At 44.4% G+C, this 15,219-nt stretch overlaps 1 protein-coding gene across 3 annotated transcripts; it reads right to left on the reverse strand.

The window, feature by feature from the left end:
• Positions 1–4,429: 4,429 nt before the first annotated feature.
• LOC144736763 (inositol 1,4,5-trisphosphate receptor-interacting protein-like) lies at positions 4,430–14,978 on the reverse strand. Of its 3 annotated transcripts, none has more exons than XM_078619375.1 (4): positions 14,833–14,978; positions 12,662–12,711; positions 9,448–9,564; positions 4,430–6,996 (listed from the first exon to the last, which is right to left on the reverse strand). In XM_078619375.1, exon 4 carries the CDS (start codon positions 6,979–6,981, stop codon positions 5,863–5,865), a length of 1,119 nt encoding a protein of 372 aa, XP_078475501.1. In that variant the 5' UTR covers positions 6,982–6,996; positions 9,448–9,564; positions 12,662–12,711; positions 14,833–14,978; the 3' UTR covers positions 4,430–5,862. The 3 variants fall into 3 exon arrangements, with proteins under 3 accessions (XP_078475501.1, XP_078475502.1, XP_078475503.1); XM_078619376.1 differs by having other exon boundaries at positions 9,417–9,564; XM_078619377.1 differs by lacking the exon at positions 9,448–9,564 and having other exon boundaries at positions 14,833–14,971.
• Positions 14,979–15,219: the final 241 nt, after the last annotated feature.

A 15,219-nucleotide genomic window follows, 5' to 3' on the forward strand; every position in this document is an offset into this window, starting at 1 on the left:
TGTGTTTTAAGAACGGCTTATTGTTGGGCAAATACTAAAGACTGAGCTGATCATAAATAAAAACTACGTACAGAAACAAAACAAAACATTAACTGAAGGTTTCGAATATTTTGTGGTTGCTGAATGTGAATCAATTACTTTAGGATACTTACATTACGATATCACAATTTAAACTAAAAATATGTATTTACATAAAGTAAACGAACCAATTAATAATAGCAATTCAAATCTTTAAGGGCAAAAATAAAACCGAATAATCGTAGCTGACAACTGTTCACAATAACCAATTCGCACGAAAAATGATGTCTCCAACAGCAGTTTGCAGTACATACCTTTAATTAAATTAAAAAACGATTACGATTTAAATTCCATGATCAAGTTCAAGTTCATGTATTAGGTATAGCCCTGTGAGCCATTCGGCTCTTGAATCGGGTGCAACCGCAACAAACAAAAACATGAACAAAAAACATCTTAAAGTGACTAAGTGCAAACAGAAAATCTAAGAAAGGACAGCAAAATATTGCAGAAAAACCACCGTACACCAACGCTGTGTGCAAATATCCCAGTGGGATGCAAGTCAAGCAACAACAACAACCACAAGACAACTTAGATTAAGGCCATCAGTCTTACTCTGTACTACAACAAACAAACATGGCCAAACCAATACACTTTTCGAAATCACCAAAATAAAGCCATGAAAGCAATGAAACAGTGTTAATAGGAACTGTGACGGAATTTTCACAATAAATGACATAAACATGTACTACCAAAAACCCTGCAGCCATAGCTGGCTGCATGAGTCACTCCACAGCAGCAGGAGCATCAGTCGGAGTATTATAATTTTTCAATGCACCTTTAAGATCAGCACACTAATCCAAAACACAGGTCACGGGCAACGGGGATGTATTTGGAATCCATCGTGTGCGAGATGTTAACCACCTCACCAGGTACGCAGGAGGTTCGCGGTTTCTATCCCAACTCCTGCTGCTGTTACCAACCACGTTCAAAATGTGCACTGCTGATAGCCACAGGCAAGCCCATGTGCGGGTTTTATACTGGTAGGAACCTCCTGGTTACACCAGCCCACAGGGGATTATTGTGTCCGTCCGTCGTGCAGGGAGGGGCTGGGTGGGGAGGGGCTAGGTGGGGAGGGTGGGGAGGGGCTGGGTGGGGAGGGTGGGGAGGGGCTGGGTGGGGAGGGTGGGGAGGGGCTGGGTGGGGAGGGGATGGTGGGGAGGGAGGGGCTGGGTGGGGAGGGTGGGGAGGGGCTGGGTGGGGAGGGTGGGGTGGGTGGGGTGGGGAGGGTGGGGAGGGATGGGCTAGGTGGGGAGGGTGGGGAGGGGCTGGGTGGGGAGGGTGGGGCTGGGTGGGGAGGGTGGGGAGGGAGGGGCTGGGTGGGGAGGGTGGGGAGGGGGAGAAAAAAAATATTTGAAACGGCTGTTACGCCGTGTGAACCTGAAAATTCAATTTCCATGTACAAGAATACGGGGTAAACCGTGTGGGTTGGCAGGTGTGCCTTTCTGAAGAACACGCAGAACCACAGAGTATTTCCAATAAATATGCTAAATTCCTCTTGATATGCAAATTATTTTGTCAAGGCGCTCTCCTTCCCCCTCCAACCCAGCTTAAATATACGCTCCAAGCTTGGTGGTGTTTCATTCTTCACCTGAGGAAGGCTGCTTGCGTTGTAGCCGAAACGTCGTGAGAATTGTATTTTATTATGTTAAATTTATTTTATTATTTCCCTTCTACGTGACTTTACCGAAAGAACCAAGAAGATGAATCCCTGCAGTCACGAAAGCTTTACATCGAAACTTTGAAATCAAGTTTTTGCCGTTTCACAATCACCACACCCTGGTTCTCAGCTGTTGTGGAGGACAGAACACGCAGTTCTAAGGGGCCGTCCATAAATGACGTCACACACCTATTGGGGGGTGGGGTCAGACATTTGTGACGATGTGTGACGAAGGGTGGGGGGGGGGGTTCCGCTTCGGTGATTCTGCACTTGCTCTATTACTATAGTACTGTACCGCCTTCAACTTTTATGAACGACTGGGTGTTTAAGGTTCGGGGCCGTCCATAAAAGACGTCACGCACCTAGGGGGGGGGGGGGGGGTCAGACATGTGTGACGATGTGTGACGAAAGGGGGGGGGGGTTGTTTGAGAAATGTGACGTCACATCAAAATGCGCAACTTTAAATAAATACAAACAACACGTTCTACTTAATTAAATAGACTTTTTTATTAATGTTTTCTCCTACAACATCAGAGTGCAGCGCCACATTAAATACGCACTTCAATGACAATAGTTTAAAGCGATTTGAAGCATGTTTTATTTTGGGATGGGGGGCAGAGCTTTGTAACGTCATATTCGAGGGGGGGGGGGTCTGACTTTTTGTGACGCCGTGTGACTAGGGGGGGGGGGAGGGGGGTCAAAAATCGTCAAAAATCGCGTGACGTCATTTATGGACGTCCCCTAAAGAAATCACGTGTGGTTAGTGCAAACTTGATGCCGTGCAACAAAAAAAAGTGTCAATTTGGTGCCTGAACATCAAATCATTGCGGGAATATTATCTCCTCGTGTTGGGTGACGTGATGACGTAGTGGGATGCAGTCGCACGCAACTTCTTATCCGGTGACGAGAGTGGGCGGTGAAGCTTTTGTTGAATCCTTTGTAGCGCTGCTTTTATCTTTGTCTTTCTCTCCGGGTTTTTGGTCGAGTGTAACGTCTCTAATGGCAACGCAACTTAGCACACGAACGTTGAATTCACATTGCATCATAAAACACATGTGTAATAAAGGTCGTTGAGGCGACTTCTGAAATCCGGTCTTTTATTCAACTTGCATTGCAGCTTTCCTTCACGCTGCTGACAGGCAGCGTGAGAGGGATAGATAGAGACGCACCGCCACGTGGCAACCCAGAGCCCCGCTCCCGCGTGGCCCCCTTCCTCCGTTCGTTTCCGTTCTGACCACGTGTCGTTCGTCTCCACCACTATTTAATACCCGGGTCACGTGGTACGTTTCCACCAATCCTGGTTAGCCTCCATGGAATATTCCAGGCTCCCTCGTAAGTTCCCGGGACCACGCCCCTGACTCATCTCCCCATTGGCTGTGGCCAAAGCCAGCAGAACCAATCCTCTATTTCCAGCTGTCACCTTTCCGTTACGTCAGGGCCACGCCCCTAGGCTTCCCCCCATTGGCTATAGACCAGGACCGGCAGAGCCAATCATCATGACGAGTTGTGATACGTCAGTGAGCCGGATATATCCTCACATTACACATGCACAGGCGGACACAGCAATGCGTTCACGCTTTCAAACTCCTTTTACAGGAAATCTAGTCTGTGTCTCATTGGGATGTCCTCCAGAGATGATATCCAAGACCGACCTTGGCACATATCTTTTGTTCAGTGCTAAATTACACTTTAGCGTGTGTACGAGGCTGCATAAACATCTATTTTTTCTATCTTCAAATGTGTAAAGACTTTACAAACTTCTCTTGAGATGGCTGTTTATTGAAGACACGCTCACTTGACATCAGGCGGAGACCCCCACTGCAACAGCCCCAAGTCTCCCGCACATCTCCCCCTTATATACCAACACGAGGCCACGACCCCCCTTCCCGAACCTTCTTGCTGACTCTGGACGCTCGCTCCACCGGCAGACTCCACCGTCCTCTTCCGTCACCTGACCGCGCTTCCTTCTCAATCATTCCCGTAGCCACCAGTCCCTTCGCACTCACAGCTGACTCTCCTGTCATTACCTCCCGTGGCCACCAGTCCCTTCACACTCACAGCTGACTCCCCTGTCATTACCTCCCATGGCCACCAGTCCCTTCACACTCACAGCTGACTCCCCTGTCATTACCTCCCGTGGCCACCAGTCCCTTCACACTCACAGCTGATACCCCTGTCATTACCTCCCATAGCCACCAGTCCCTTCGCACTCACAACTGACTCTCCTGTCATTACCTCCCGTGGCCACCAGTCCCTTCGCACTCACAACTGACTCCCCTTTCATTACCTCCCGTGGCCACCAGTCCCTTCGCACTCACAACTGATACCACTGTCATTACCTCCCGTGGCCACCAGTCCCTTCGCACTCACAACTGACTCCCCTGTCATTACCTCCCGTAGCCACCAGTCCCTTCGTAATCACAACTGACTCCCCTGGCATTACCTCCCGTGGCCACCAGTCGCTTCACACTCACAGCTGACTCCCCTGTCATTACCACCCGTGACCACTAGTCCACTCACACTGCATGTAGACTCCACTGTCATTACAAATGTAAGTTAAGAGTGCCATGCACTTCAACTATTAATGAAATTAAAATTTTACTAGACTGTAATCTGGCGAGGCACTGTTGTTGGGGTTGAAACCGTGACTAAGTGTTACAACACGTTGATTTAATAAATAGCAGAGGCAATCAATTTGGAATAACGTTTTTATTTCTGTAAGCAAACACCCAATCCCAAAATCATTTGCAAACCCAATGTTCAACATGCTTATTATCACGGATTTATTTAACCAAATCTTCATGGCATTTCTATAGGGTTGTCCATAATTAACTTCCTGATTTGAAAAAGCGGTATTTTGTATTAAACCATTTTTTTTTGCAGAAATAAAGTAGAAGCCTGGGAGTTTATGAGGCATCGGTTACACACCTCAGCAGCATGCAATAACAGTTGAAATTAATTTTCAGATTTTTTTTCCAATTATTTCAACACGGAGAGACTATCGCAGATATTCTAAGAGCTGAACAGCTCCCAACTCCGCACCGTTTTCGGGCGTTGATGTCCCGATTTCGGGAATCAGAAACAACGGCGGACGCAAAGCGTTGTTGGCAGACCTCGAACCGGGTCGATCTCCGACTTCGCCACAAGTTTTGAGGAGAGTGACGGAAAATGCCGGTGAAAGAGCACGGATTTGGCAACGCAATGCAGGCGGTCGTTTACAAGATATTATTTTTCACGCGTAATCGTATAAAATCTCTATGTTTTAAATAATTTTCCATCATTCGGATTTGTCCCGTAAACAGGACCAAATTAGATACTACTTCAGCCCACCCGTACGTTGGAGAGTAAATCCACTCTCCAACATACTACCTCGCCTGGTATACAGGAGATCGTATATTTGGAGTTTACATGTGTAGTGGCATAGAATAAGTAATGTAGCAGCATAGCGCTGGCTGCTGGCGGGGAAGGGGATCTGCGGCTTACAGCAGCCCTGATGTCAGCAGACCACGTGACCCACCAGACAGAATATTTGGGGTAAAGGTTACAGAAGGGGCACTTGGGTGAAGCCCAGGAACCCGTTAGTAGGTTCTAGAGAGGGGACGTGGTTGGGGCAGAGCAAGGCCACACCGGGAGTATAAAAGGGGGCCCTGAGCGAGAGCTCGGGGCTGTCGTTTGGAGTGGGAGCCCCGTTGTGTTGTTGAAGATCGTCGCCATTGTCGCTGTCGTCTTCACTCGATAATTTGCTCCTAGACGGTAGTTGGCTGTCTCGGTTCAGCACCGTCAGTGTTAAAAGGCTCGTGTTGTGTATAGGCTAGCAACCCACGTAGAGTTGTTTATAAACAACTCGCGACAGAAGAGTGTCTACCAGCGTAGGCTGTGTATTGTGCCGAGGGTGCTCGGTTAAATAAAAGAAGGGCCTCCAACTCTTAGTGTCTCCGAGTTAAGTCACTACTACACATGTTCTCCCTGTGGTCGCGTGGTTTTTAGAATCAACATACGTTTAGAGTATTTGGCTGCTATAAATTTGCACATGATGAACCACGTCGTTGAGTTATCATTTGTGGCCAGGCCACTTATGAAGAAGAGCTACATTGATCAGTGGGCCTTAGTTTAGCTACACAAACGGATTAATGTTTATTGAGTATGGCAGGCAGAGAGCGTTTAATGATGACGAGTCTCGCCTTGGCCTGATTGAGGGTGGTTTCATTCATAAATTTCGCGTCAAAGAGATTGAAAACACCCTCACTCTTCATGCTCCGCGCGCCCACCTTCTTGGCCAGGCTCGATTTATTTCCCAGGAAGAAGTGGTTGAGCTCCCCTTTCTCCATGCCCTGAATCAGGAGATCCATGAGGTCGTCAAGGCGGGCATTCAGGTTCGTTGCGGTGTCTTCCCACTGCGTCGGGTTCGTGCGCGTGAGCAGGTGGAGGAAGGCCGTCTTCAGGTGGTACGAGCAGATTCCACTCGCGAACTGCGACGTCTCCTCCAGCCGAGTGTCGTGCTCCCGCAGGTACTTGAGGATCTTCAGGGTCTTCAGGTGGCAGGAAGAGCTTGGAAGCTGATTCAGGATGTCTTTCTCGAAGACCGAGAACGACAGCCTCCAGAGAAGCTGTTCTGGGGCAATCTTCAAAGGCTTGGCCACCACGTAGAGACCATCCCCAATGTAGACCGCAAGAACCAGGTCCACGTGGATTTCATTGTCAGGGCTGAGAGTTATGACGAGCGTACGGGCTGGTTGGTAGCCTGTAAACTTCACATCAAATCTAACCAGAGGTCGTATGTTGTTCATTGCTTGGTCTACTAATGACTGAAACCAATGATATACCTTTGATGGGATCAGGTATCCGCCTTCGGTGAATTTATTTTCAAATTGACTTGGTGGTGTTGATACTTTCTCGGGCCTTTGCAATTGTTTGTGTCGCTCGACTTTTAATTGACGATAGCCACCTGGTACACTGGCATGTGAGATTGGGACAAAGTTGAATTCAGGGTGAGAGAGAGGAATCATAAAATCCAGTTCCATATCTCCCCGAACTTTGAGTCCTTCGTAAGAGCTGCCGGTGGGAATGAAATCATCTGCAATGACGGGTTCCAAGCCTGGCTGTTGAATTTTTCTCATCTCTTGCAGAAGTTTCCTCACCTCTCGATTAGCAGTGTTGATGTGGCCTTCGAGCTGTTTAGGTGGGAATTCAACTTTCTTTTTGTAGAATTTATTAAGTTCGTCCAGATGATCGGTGCCAGACGCCATTGTCGGAGTAGTTCACTGCAACACAATTTTTTTTGTTAATTACTGTTAACCGTTAAAGGTTTACCTCAAATGTATTGACTTTTGTGATTCCTAACAAGCATTATTATTTTGATTTAAAGCTTTCGTGACTGCAGGGATTCATATTTTTTATTGTTTTATATTTATATTATTTTATTATTTCCCTTCTACGTGACTTTACCGAAATAACCAAGAATAAGCATTATTATATACAGTATATAATGACATAATGTTGAGCATTACACACCACCCTCGCATTTTAGTTTTTTTAGATTGCATTTTAATTAAGGACGGGGTAGACCCCATCACAGATGTGACAGAGCCTTGCAACGTTCTGACCTGCCTCTACTGGAAATCTGTGAAAATAGCTTAATAGCTCATCGGATTCCTCCAGGACAAATACATGTTCTGATTCTGCACTGCTGAACATGCAAAATCTGCCTCTGATCAATAATGGAATGTATCCTTATTACTTCACAGGCCAAAAACTCCTAATCATTTTTGCAATGCCATCTGCACCTTAGCTGCAGGCCAAATTCAACATTGCCCCAAGGTCAGAGTGCAATGCCAAGACCCTCAGTTCCGTGATATACATTATTTTGTGATGGTGCATTGGCAGTGGCGCACACGCATAATTAGCATAAAAACAACAATAACACTGCCTTAACATGTATTTAATATTCTAGATTTGAAGTTTTCGTGGCTGCAAGGATCCATACGCTTTGGTTCTTTTGGTAAAGTCACGTAGGTGAATTTTTTTGTTTTTAAATAAGATTTTTTTTATAATAACTAAATTAAATCACGACGTTTCATCAGGTGGGACAACCACAGCAAGAAACAAAATTACTGTCAAATGTATGTATTTAATAGGCCACATTTTGGGCAATTGCCATTCAAAGAAGGGCCATTTCTTGAAACATTAGCTAATAAATATTTAAGACAGTGCTATTGATGAATGCGAGTTTTTTTTTTTTAACGTGTGATTACAAGTGGGCTTCTTAAGTGTTGTGAAGTGATGATCTCGGCCCAGTCACCAATCACTACGCAAAAGGCTCATCACATTACATTTGGCTCTGCACTTGATTGAAATGAAATCACTAGCTCGAAATTAAACTCTCCTTGACGCATGACGGACCTAAATGGCAATGTCGATGACATCCGCATTAGGCCTGCGGCCGCATTTTCAACATTACATTTTTCTGTTGCTGCCCGCTGCAATAATTTGATCGCTTCAAATTTCGATTTAAAGCTTTCGTGACTGCAGGGATTCATGTTCTTGGTTCTTTCGGTAAAGTCACGTAGAAGGGAAATAATAAAATAATAAAAAAATTTACATAATAAAATAATTATCACGACGTTTCGGCCAGAACGCAAGCAGCACCTGAGGACGGCTGCTTGCGTTGTGGCCGAAACGTCGTGAGAATTGTATTTTATTATGTTTTATTTTTATTATTTTATTATTTCCCTTCTACGTGACTTTACCGAAAGAACCAAGAACATGAATTTGATCGCTGTTTGCTTTCGTTTCTAGAAAACAGAAAGGGTTCGTGGTCGAAGCGCTTCTCCCGTATACTGGAGTTTTACCCTTCCCTCTGGCTACTTGGCTTGTGTTTTACAACTTGGCAACTCTGGGCTCAAAAGCTAAAAAGTTTATTTGTGTGAGACAGTGCGAGTGGGGGGAGGGGAGGGGGGGTAATGCTTGGGGTTTGTGTAAGGTTCGTGGTGGGTGGAAACAGTGTCGTAATATTTATTTTCCTGGAGCAATCAGATGAGATATAAAGCTTTTTTTTCTCACAGATGTCCAGTCGGGGGCGGATAAGGACGTTACCGCAACAAACAGTACAAAAACACGATAGCAGTGCAAAGTGCAACAAAGGTAAACACATGTGTGATGTGAGCGCCGTCCCCTGTAATATTGCGGGGCGCTCATTGGTTATACAGCTACGGCTTTTCTCGAGTAGAGATTATACTGGTAGGAACCTCCTGGTTACACCAGCCCACAGGGGATTATTGTGTCCGTCCTCAGGTAGGAACGTTGGGTTGCTCGGTCCTCAGGTGAGGACGGCTGCTTGCGTTGTGGCCGAAACGTCGTGAGAATTGTATTTTATTATGTTTTATTTTTATTATTTTATTATTTCCCTTCTACGTGACTTTACCGAAAGAACCAAGAAGACTTTACCGAAGAATTGAATAAACAACTTGAATTTCTACCGTGTCGGAGCCACTCATTTCACATGTGCAGATGCCGAGCACCTTTGCTCACCACGTATGCATGTTTCTATTCATGAATCTGACCCTTTACTTAAGGTGTTTTTTTTTTACTTATTTGTCCCGAGGCTGCATTGGACAGTTGCCAGGCACAGGGAGAAATCCACCACTGTCACTGGGCAAAGTGTCGAGGCAGTCATCAAATTCACCGTTTTATTTGATGTTTTTGGTGGTAACTACCTCGCCTGGTATGCAGTAGGTCGTGGGTTCGATCTCGTCCCTGATGTCTGATGTGTGTTTGCAGTTTGCGATGTCTTTCTCTCCGTGGTCGCGTGGATTTTTTTTCAGGTACGAACGCTACAACAACAGACGATACAAAAACATGATAGTAGGCGAGGGTTAGATAAGGGCATCGTCACATGGTGAGTCTATTTCCTCATTCGCCACCTTACTAGTTGTAAGACGTGGCAACAATAAAATGATTTTATAATCGTGACGGAGAGAAAACGGCGAAGCGCCACTCACACCCATTAGCATCGCCCCTCGCTGTCCAAAAACTGTGGGGAGAAAACAAATGGCTCTGCCCCTTTTTACCACGATGGGCAAATTGTAAGCTTCGATTTAAAGCTTTCGTGACTGCAGGGATTCATATTCTTGTTGTTTTCGGTAAAGTCACGTAGAAGGGAAACAATAAAATAATACAAATATTAAACAATAAAAAAAAATTCTCACGACGTTTCGACTGCAAGACAAGCAATCATCATCACGTGTGAAATCTTGCTGTGGATTTCACACCTGATGATGATTGCTTGTGTTGCAGTCGAAACGTCGTGAGAATTTGTATTGTTTTATATTTTTATTATTTTATTAATTTGAAAAATTTCTTGCTGTGGATTTCACACCTTGATGATGATTGCTTTTGTTGCAGTCGAAACGTCGTGAGAATTTTTATTGTTTTATATTTTTATTATTTTATTAATTTGAAAAATTTCTTGCTGTGGATTTCACACCTTGATGATGATTGCTTTTGTTGCAGACGAAACGTCGTGAGAATTTGTTTTGTTTTATATTTGTATTATTTTATTGTTTCCCTTCTACGTGACTTTACCGAAAGAACCAAGAATATAAATTGTAAGCTGTCTATGTTATGACGACGACGACGAACGACATTCCTTTCAGAGCAGTATTCTATTTTTTATAAAAGCGGTTAGAAGCCGGTTAACATTTTTCGCCGCACGTACAAAAATGACTGGCAACAACAAACGCACCCTGTTTCTTTTTCAAAAATAGTTTTAACACGTTAGGCTTTAAGAGCGGAAAAGTGGAAGACTCATTCACAATTCTGGCAATCGCATGATGATGCAGGTTGTTGTTGTTGTTCTTGTAAACACCAGCCAAACGCCCTTTGACTCAAATTGTAAATGTGTCGTGAGTTTACTCTCCAACACACATACCGCTGGAGCTGAAGTAGTAACCAATTGGCACCTTCTGTTCACGTGATAAACATTACCGATTGCATTTCGATTTAAAGCTTTCGTGACTGCAGGGATTCATCTTCTTGGTTCTTTCGGTAAAGTCACGTAGAAGGGAAATAATAAAATAGAGCGTTCATTAATTTGTAGTTTTATCCGCTTCCAGTTACTAGCTAGTTAGGGCAATTGGTTGAAATATTGATGTTCATTATTCATACATTTATACTGGTAGGAACATATTGGTAACACCGGCCCACAGGGGATTATTGTGTCCGTCCGTCCGTCGTGCAGGGAGGGGCTGGGTGGGGAGGGAGAGGCTGGGTGAAGATGGGAGGGAGGGGCTGGGTGGGGAGGGGAGGGGCTGGATGGGGAGGGAGGGGCTGGGTGGGGAGGGGCTGGATGGGGGGTGGGAGTGGTGGGGCTGGGTGGGGAGGGGCTGGTCACCCCGTGGTGCCCTTATAAAACTCAACGTTTAACCTACTCACGCCGGCTTGTGCCCGCCCTCACAGTCGAGCATATTTGCGGAATACACCACGCCGCCGTTGACCCTGGCCATTGACCGAGCAACCCAACGTTCCGACCAGCTCCCTCCGCAGGAATGTGTTAATTAGTTTCTCAACATTTCTGAGAATGTATTGGTTGGACAGACGGACGGATGGACAAACCGGCTGTCACCTGATGAGGCTAGTTGTAATTACTGGCGGAACGTCGAACTCCAATTGTAAATGTTGTGGATCTGCTCACTAACACACTGCTGTGCTGGACTAGTAACGAATTGGCATGTTCTGTTTACGTGACAACGCTTTCTAATTGGCTGTGGCGGGTGGTGCCGGGTTTAACGACACATTTATAAAAACACAAAAACCCCTATTATGTAAAACCGAATAATTCTGCCTCTTCTTCTTGCTTCTTTCGGTAAAGTCACGTAGAATGGAAATAATAAAATAATAAAAATAAAACATTATAAAATAATTTATTATGCTTTATTTTGATTATTTTATTAAAATAATTTATTATGTTTTATTTTTTATTATTTTATTATTTCCATTCTACGTGACTTTACCGAAAGAACCAAGAAGATGAATCCCTGCAGTCACGAAAGCTTTAAATCGAAATTCTGCGTCTGTTTAAAAAAAAATGCTTTAAAAAAAACATTAAAACGGAAAATTGGGGGACTAAATGTTTCCCAGTTTACCCAAAACTTCAGCCGAGATCTGCCCTTGGGGTTGGTGGTGGCGGCGTCGATTGAACGGTTCGCAAAATGGTCCCCAAAGTTGCTCGCAGCAGAGAGTCTCGATCCGCCACCCCTGCTGACATTCCACCGAGATGGATTACCGGCTCCTGGACCTTTGGTCGACGGGTCAATGTTCATCAAACCCGGACGTTTACTCACTGGCTGCGACTACTGCGTCCATGAATAGAAATACTGTACGGTACAAACGACGAGCCATCTGCAATGTTGGCAGCAGAGATGATTTTGCAACGTTCCCTAAGATGCTTTTTATTTCACAATACAGGAGGCACACACACAAATTGAGATGTGATATTTGTTTTTTTTTACCCTTTTATCTGGCAACAAAACTGACACATTTTTTTTACAAGGAGTCATGTTTGCATTAACCACAATACCTGCAGTCAGAATGCAAACAAAAAACACAACTCTGATAATGTATGCACTGTCCTTGAAATTGATTGGTCCACACCCGAGACAGCTTTCTTTAGAGCCTAGTCTCACATGGTGTTGGACCAGATGACACCAAAAGGCGCACAACTCAAGGACAATGCACTATCAGAGTATGAGAGCTCGGGGTAAGAATTCTGACCGCAGGTATTGTGGCTAATGCAAACATGACTCCTTGCAAAAAAAAGGTGTCAGTTTTGTTGCCAGATAAAACGGCAAAAAAACAATTATCATATTTTGCAACTGGCAAATGAGGTTCCAATGGTGTAAATTGAGATGTGTGAGGAGTCGTATAACATACCGGGGCGTGTATCCACACACAGGAGCTGGGAAGAAATATCTTCCTGTTATCTGCAATATCACATATCGGGGAGGGGGTGGGCGGCAATACTGTATATAGTTAAATCACCAATCTGCATACTCTTCCCTGTAAAATGAGGGTTAGGTGTTTACTTACATTCCACACAATGACGCGCAATGATCGCTGTGAATCGTTAGTGACCAAAACGTTTTTTTCACTCACTTCCTCTTTCTTTTTCTTCTTCAGGAACTGCCAACAGCCACCATCGCGACATCGGATGGGTTATACGTGGCACGTCGTGGAGACGAGAACGACTCAGTTTAACACGTAGGCTTTCGCGACCAATACCATCCATAGTAGAGGTTTATGGGTTATATTGCGTACACATATAAACGCGTCGTGAAACTCACTACAGCCAATTAGTAAGGGCTGTCACGTGAACAGAACATGGCAATGTGTTACCAATCTGTAAGCCAGTCTTCGAGCGTGACAAAAAAGAAAAGTCGCTCCGCTTGATTCCAGTGTCAAATTTTACATACACGACGTTACACACCACATACATACAACTTAATCAAAATTACTGCACGGAAAAACATCACCCCCAAGTCTTCGAGATTGAAGCACGGTGCAGTGAATGCGGTAACTTTAAAAAAAAAACAGGATGCTTATATCTTCTTAGTTCTTTCGGTAAAGTCACGTAGAATGGAAATAATACAATAATAAAAATAAAACATAATTAACTAATTCTCACGACGTTTTATGTTTATACTTTTATTATTTTATTATTTCCATTCTACGTGACTTTACCGAAAGAACCAAGAAGATGAATCCCTGCAGTCACGAAAGCTTTAAATCGAAAGGATGCTTATATTCGTATAGCCCTGTAAGCCATTCGGCTCTTGAATCGAGTGCAACCGCAACAAGCAGAAAAAACTAAAACATGAACAAGAAAACATCTTAAAGTGACTATGTGCAAACAGAAAATCCAAGAAAAGACAGCAAAATATTGCAGAAAAAGCACCGTACACCAACACTGTGTGCAAAAATCAGTCCCTCCAGAAAAACGCGATTATGCGATCGCAAGATTTCACGCAAAATCAGCCAAAGTCCGCATATTTATGCGGGGGGCGCGTTTTTTCAAATACGCCGCACTTTCGCCGCATAAATTGCAGATTTCCGCGCGCAAAATATGCGGGCTTGCATGATTTCATAATCCCCGCATTTTCGTTGCAAAAAGTCACATATATCTTAGCAGAAAGTTGAAAAATGTTGCGTTTACTTCACACAAGCGCAGCCATTTCCCCTGTTGCCATGTGAACGTTATGAAGTGACGTCACTCATTACGCGACATCATTGAAAAGCTGCAAACCCCGCGATGCCAATGAAACCATGATGAAGCCCGCAAATCTTTCTCATTTGCCAACAAACATAAGCGCAAAAGACCGCGCAAAGCAGTTCCCCAGTGTGTTACATGACAGTGGGGGCAAATTATTTTGCATAGCTACCTCTGTAAAACAGGAAGCACACATTTTATTTTTTAATATTTTATTTATTCATTTTTACAGAAGTTGTAGCATATTCATTTTGTAAAGCTACAGAACTTGTTCGACTCAATGTTTTGTAAGTTTGAGCCATCTGTTTGTTAAGGTCTGAAATAAAACAAGATGAGAACTTAAATATTCCCAGCACTTTCTGTGATGTAGTATGCTTGCTTATCATAGGAAGTAATAAGAAATGACTCTTTACATTAAAGTAGTAGCCTAGTGAATAGGGTGTTGGGGGAATCACTTTTTTTTCTCTTTTTCATCAAACCGCAGTTTTTGCAAGTTCCCGCAATTTTTGCAAGTTCCCGCAATTTAATCGCATAAAATTGCATAAATATCCCGCATATTCCATCGCATTTTTTAAGAAAACGTGCCGCATAATCAACGATTTTTGCCCGCAACAATCACCAAAAAACTCCGCGTTTTTCTGGAGGGACTGAAAAATCCCAGTGGGATGCAAGTCAAACAACAAGAACAACAACCACAAGACAACTTAGATTAAGGCCATCAGTCTAACTCTGTACTACAACAAACAAACATGGCCAAACCGAAAAACTTTTCAAAAATCACCAAATTAAGCCATAAAAGCAATGAAACGGTGGTCATAGTGAAACACTGATCACTCACCAGCATCAACGGATGCCCTCTGGTTCAGCTGGGCGAGGCTGAACGCGGAGCGGCGCTTTTGCCGGCTTTATTTATATTCGCGTCACCCGAAGGGGGGCAACGTAGTTTCTCGGAAAGGCGGTCAGAGAGAGGCAGTCAGCCGTGTCACGAAACGTGACGTGGCCGTGGGCGCAAAGCGACGCTCCCAAATTGCAAAGAGCGATCCGACAAGCGATTCGTCGCTACCATTCTCCACCCCCCCCACCTCACCCCCTTTGTCGTATTCCGACATTGCCCTCTGTGTGTGTTCAGGTTGTTCATGGAGCAGTGGCGTAGTAGCAAAAGTAGCTACATATGTCTTCTTGGTTCTTTCGGTAAAGTCACGTAGAAGGGAAATAATAAAATAAT

The sequence above is a fragment of the Lampetra planeri genome, chromosome 63, assembly GCF_965212315.1.
Source record: "Lampetra planeri chromosome 63, kcLamPlan1.2.h2, whole genome shotgun sequence".
Taxonomy (NCBI): domain Eukaryota; kingdom Metazoa; phylum Chordata; class Hyperoartia; order Petromyzontiformes; family Petromyzontidae; genus Lampetra; species Lampetra planeri.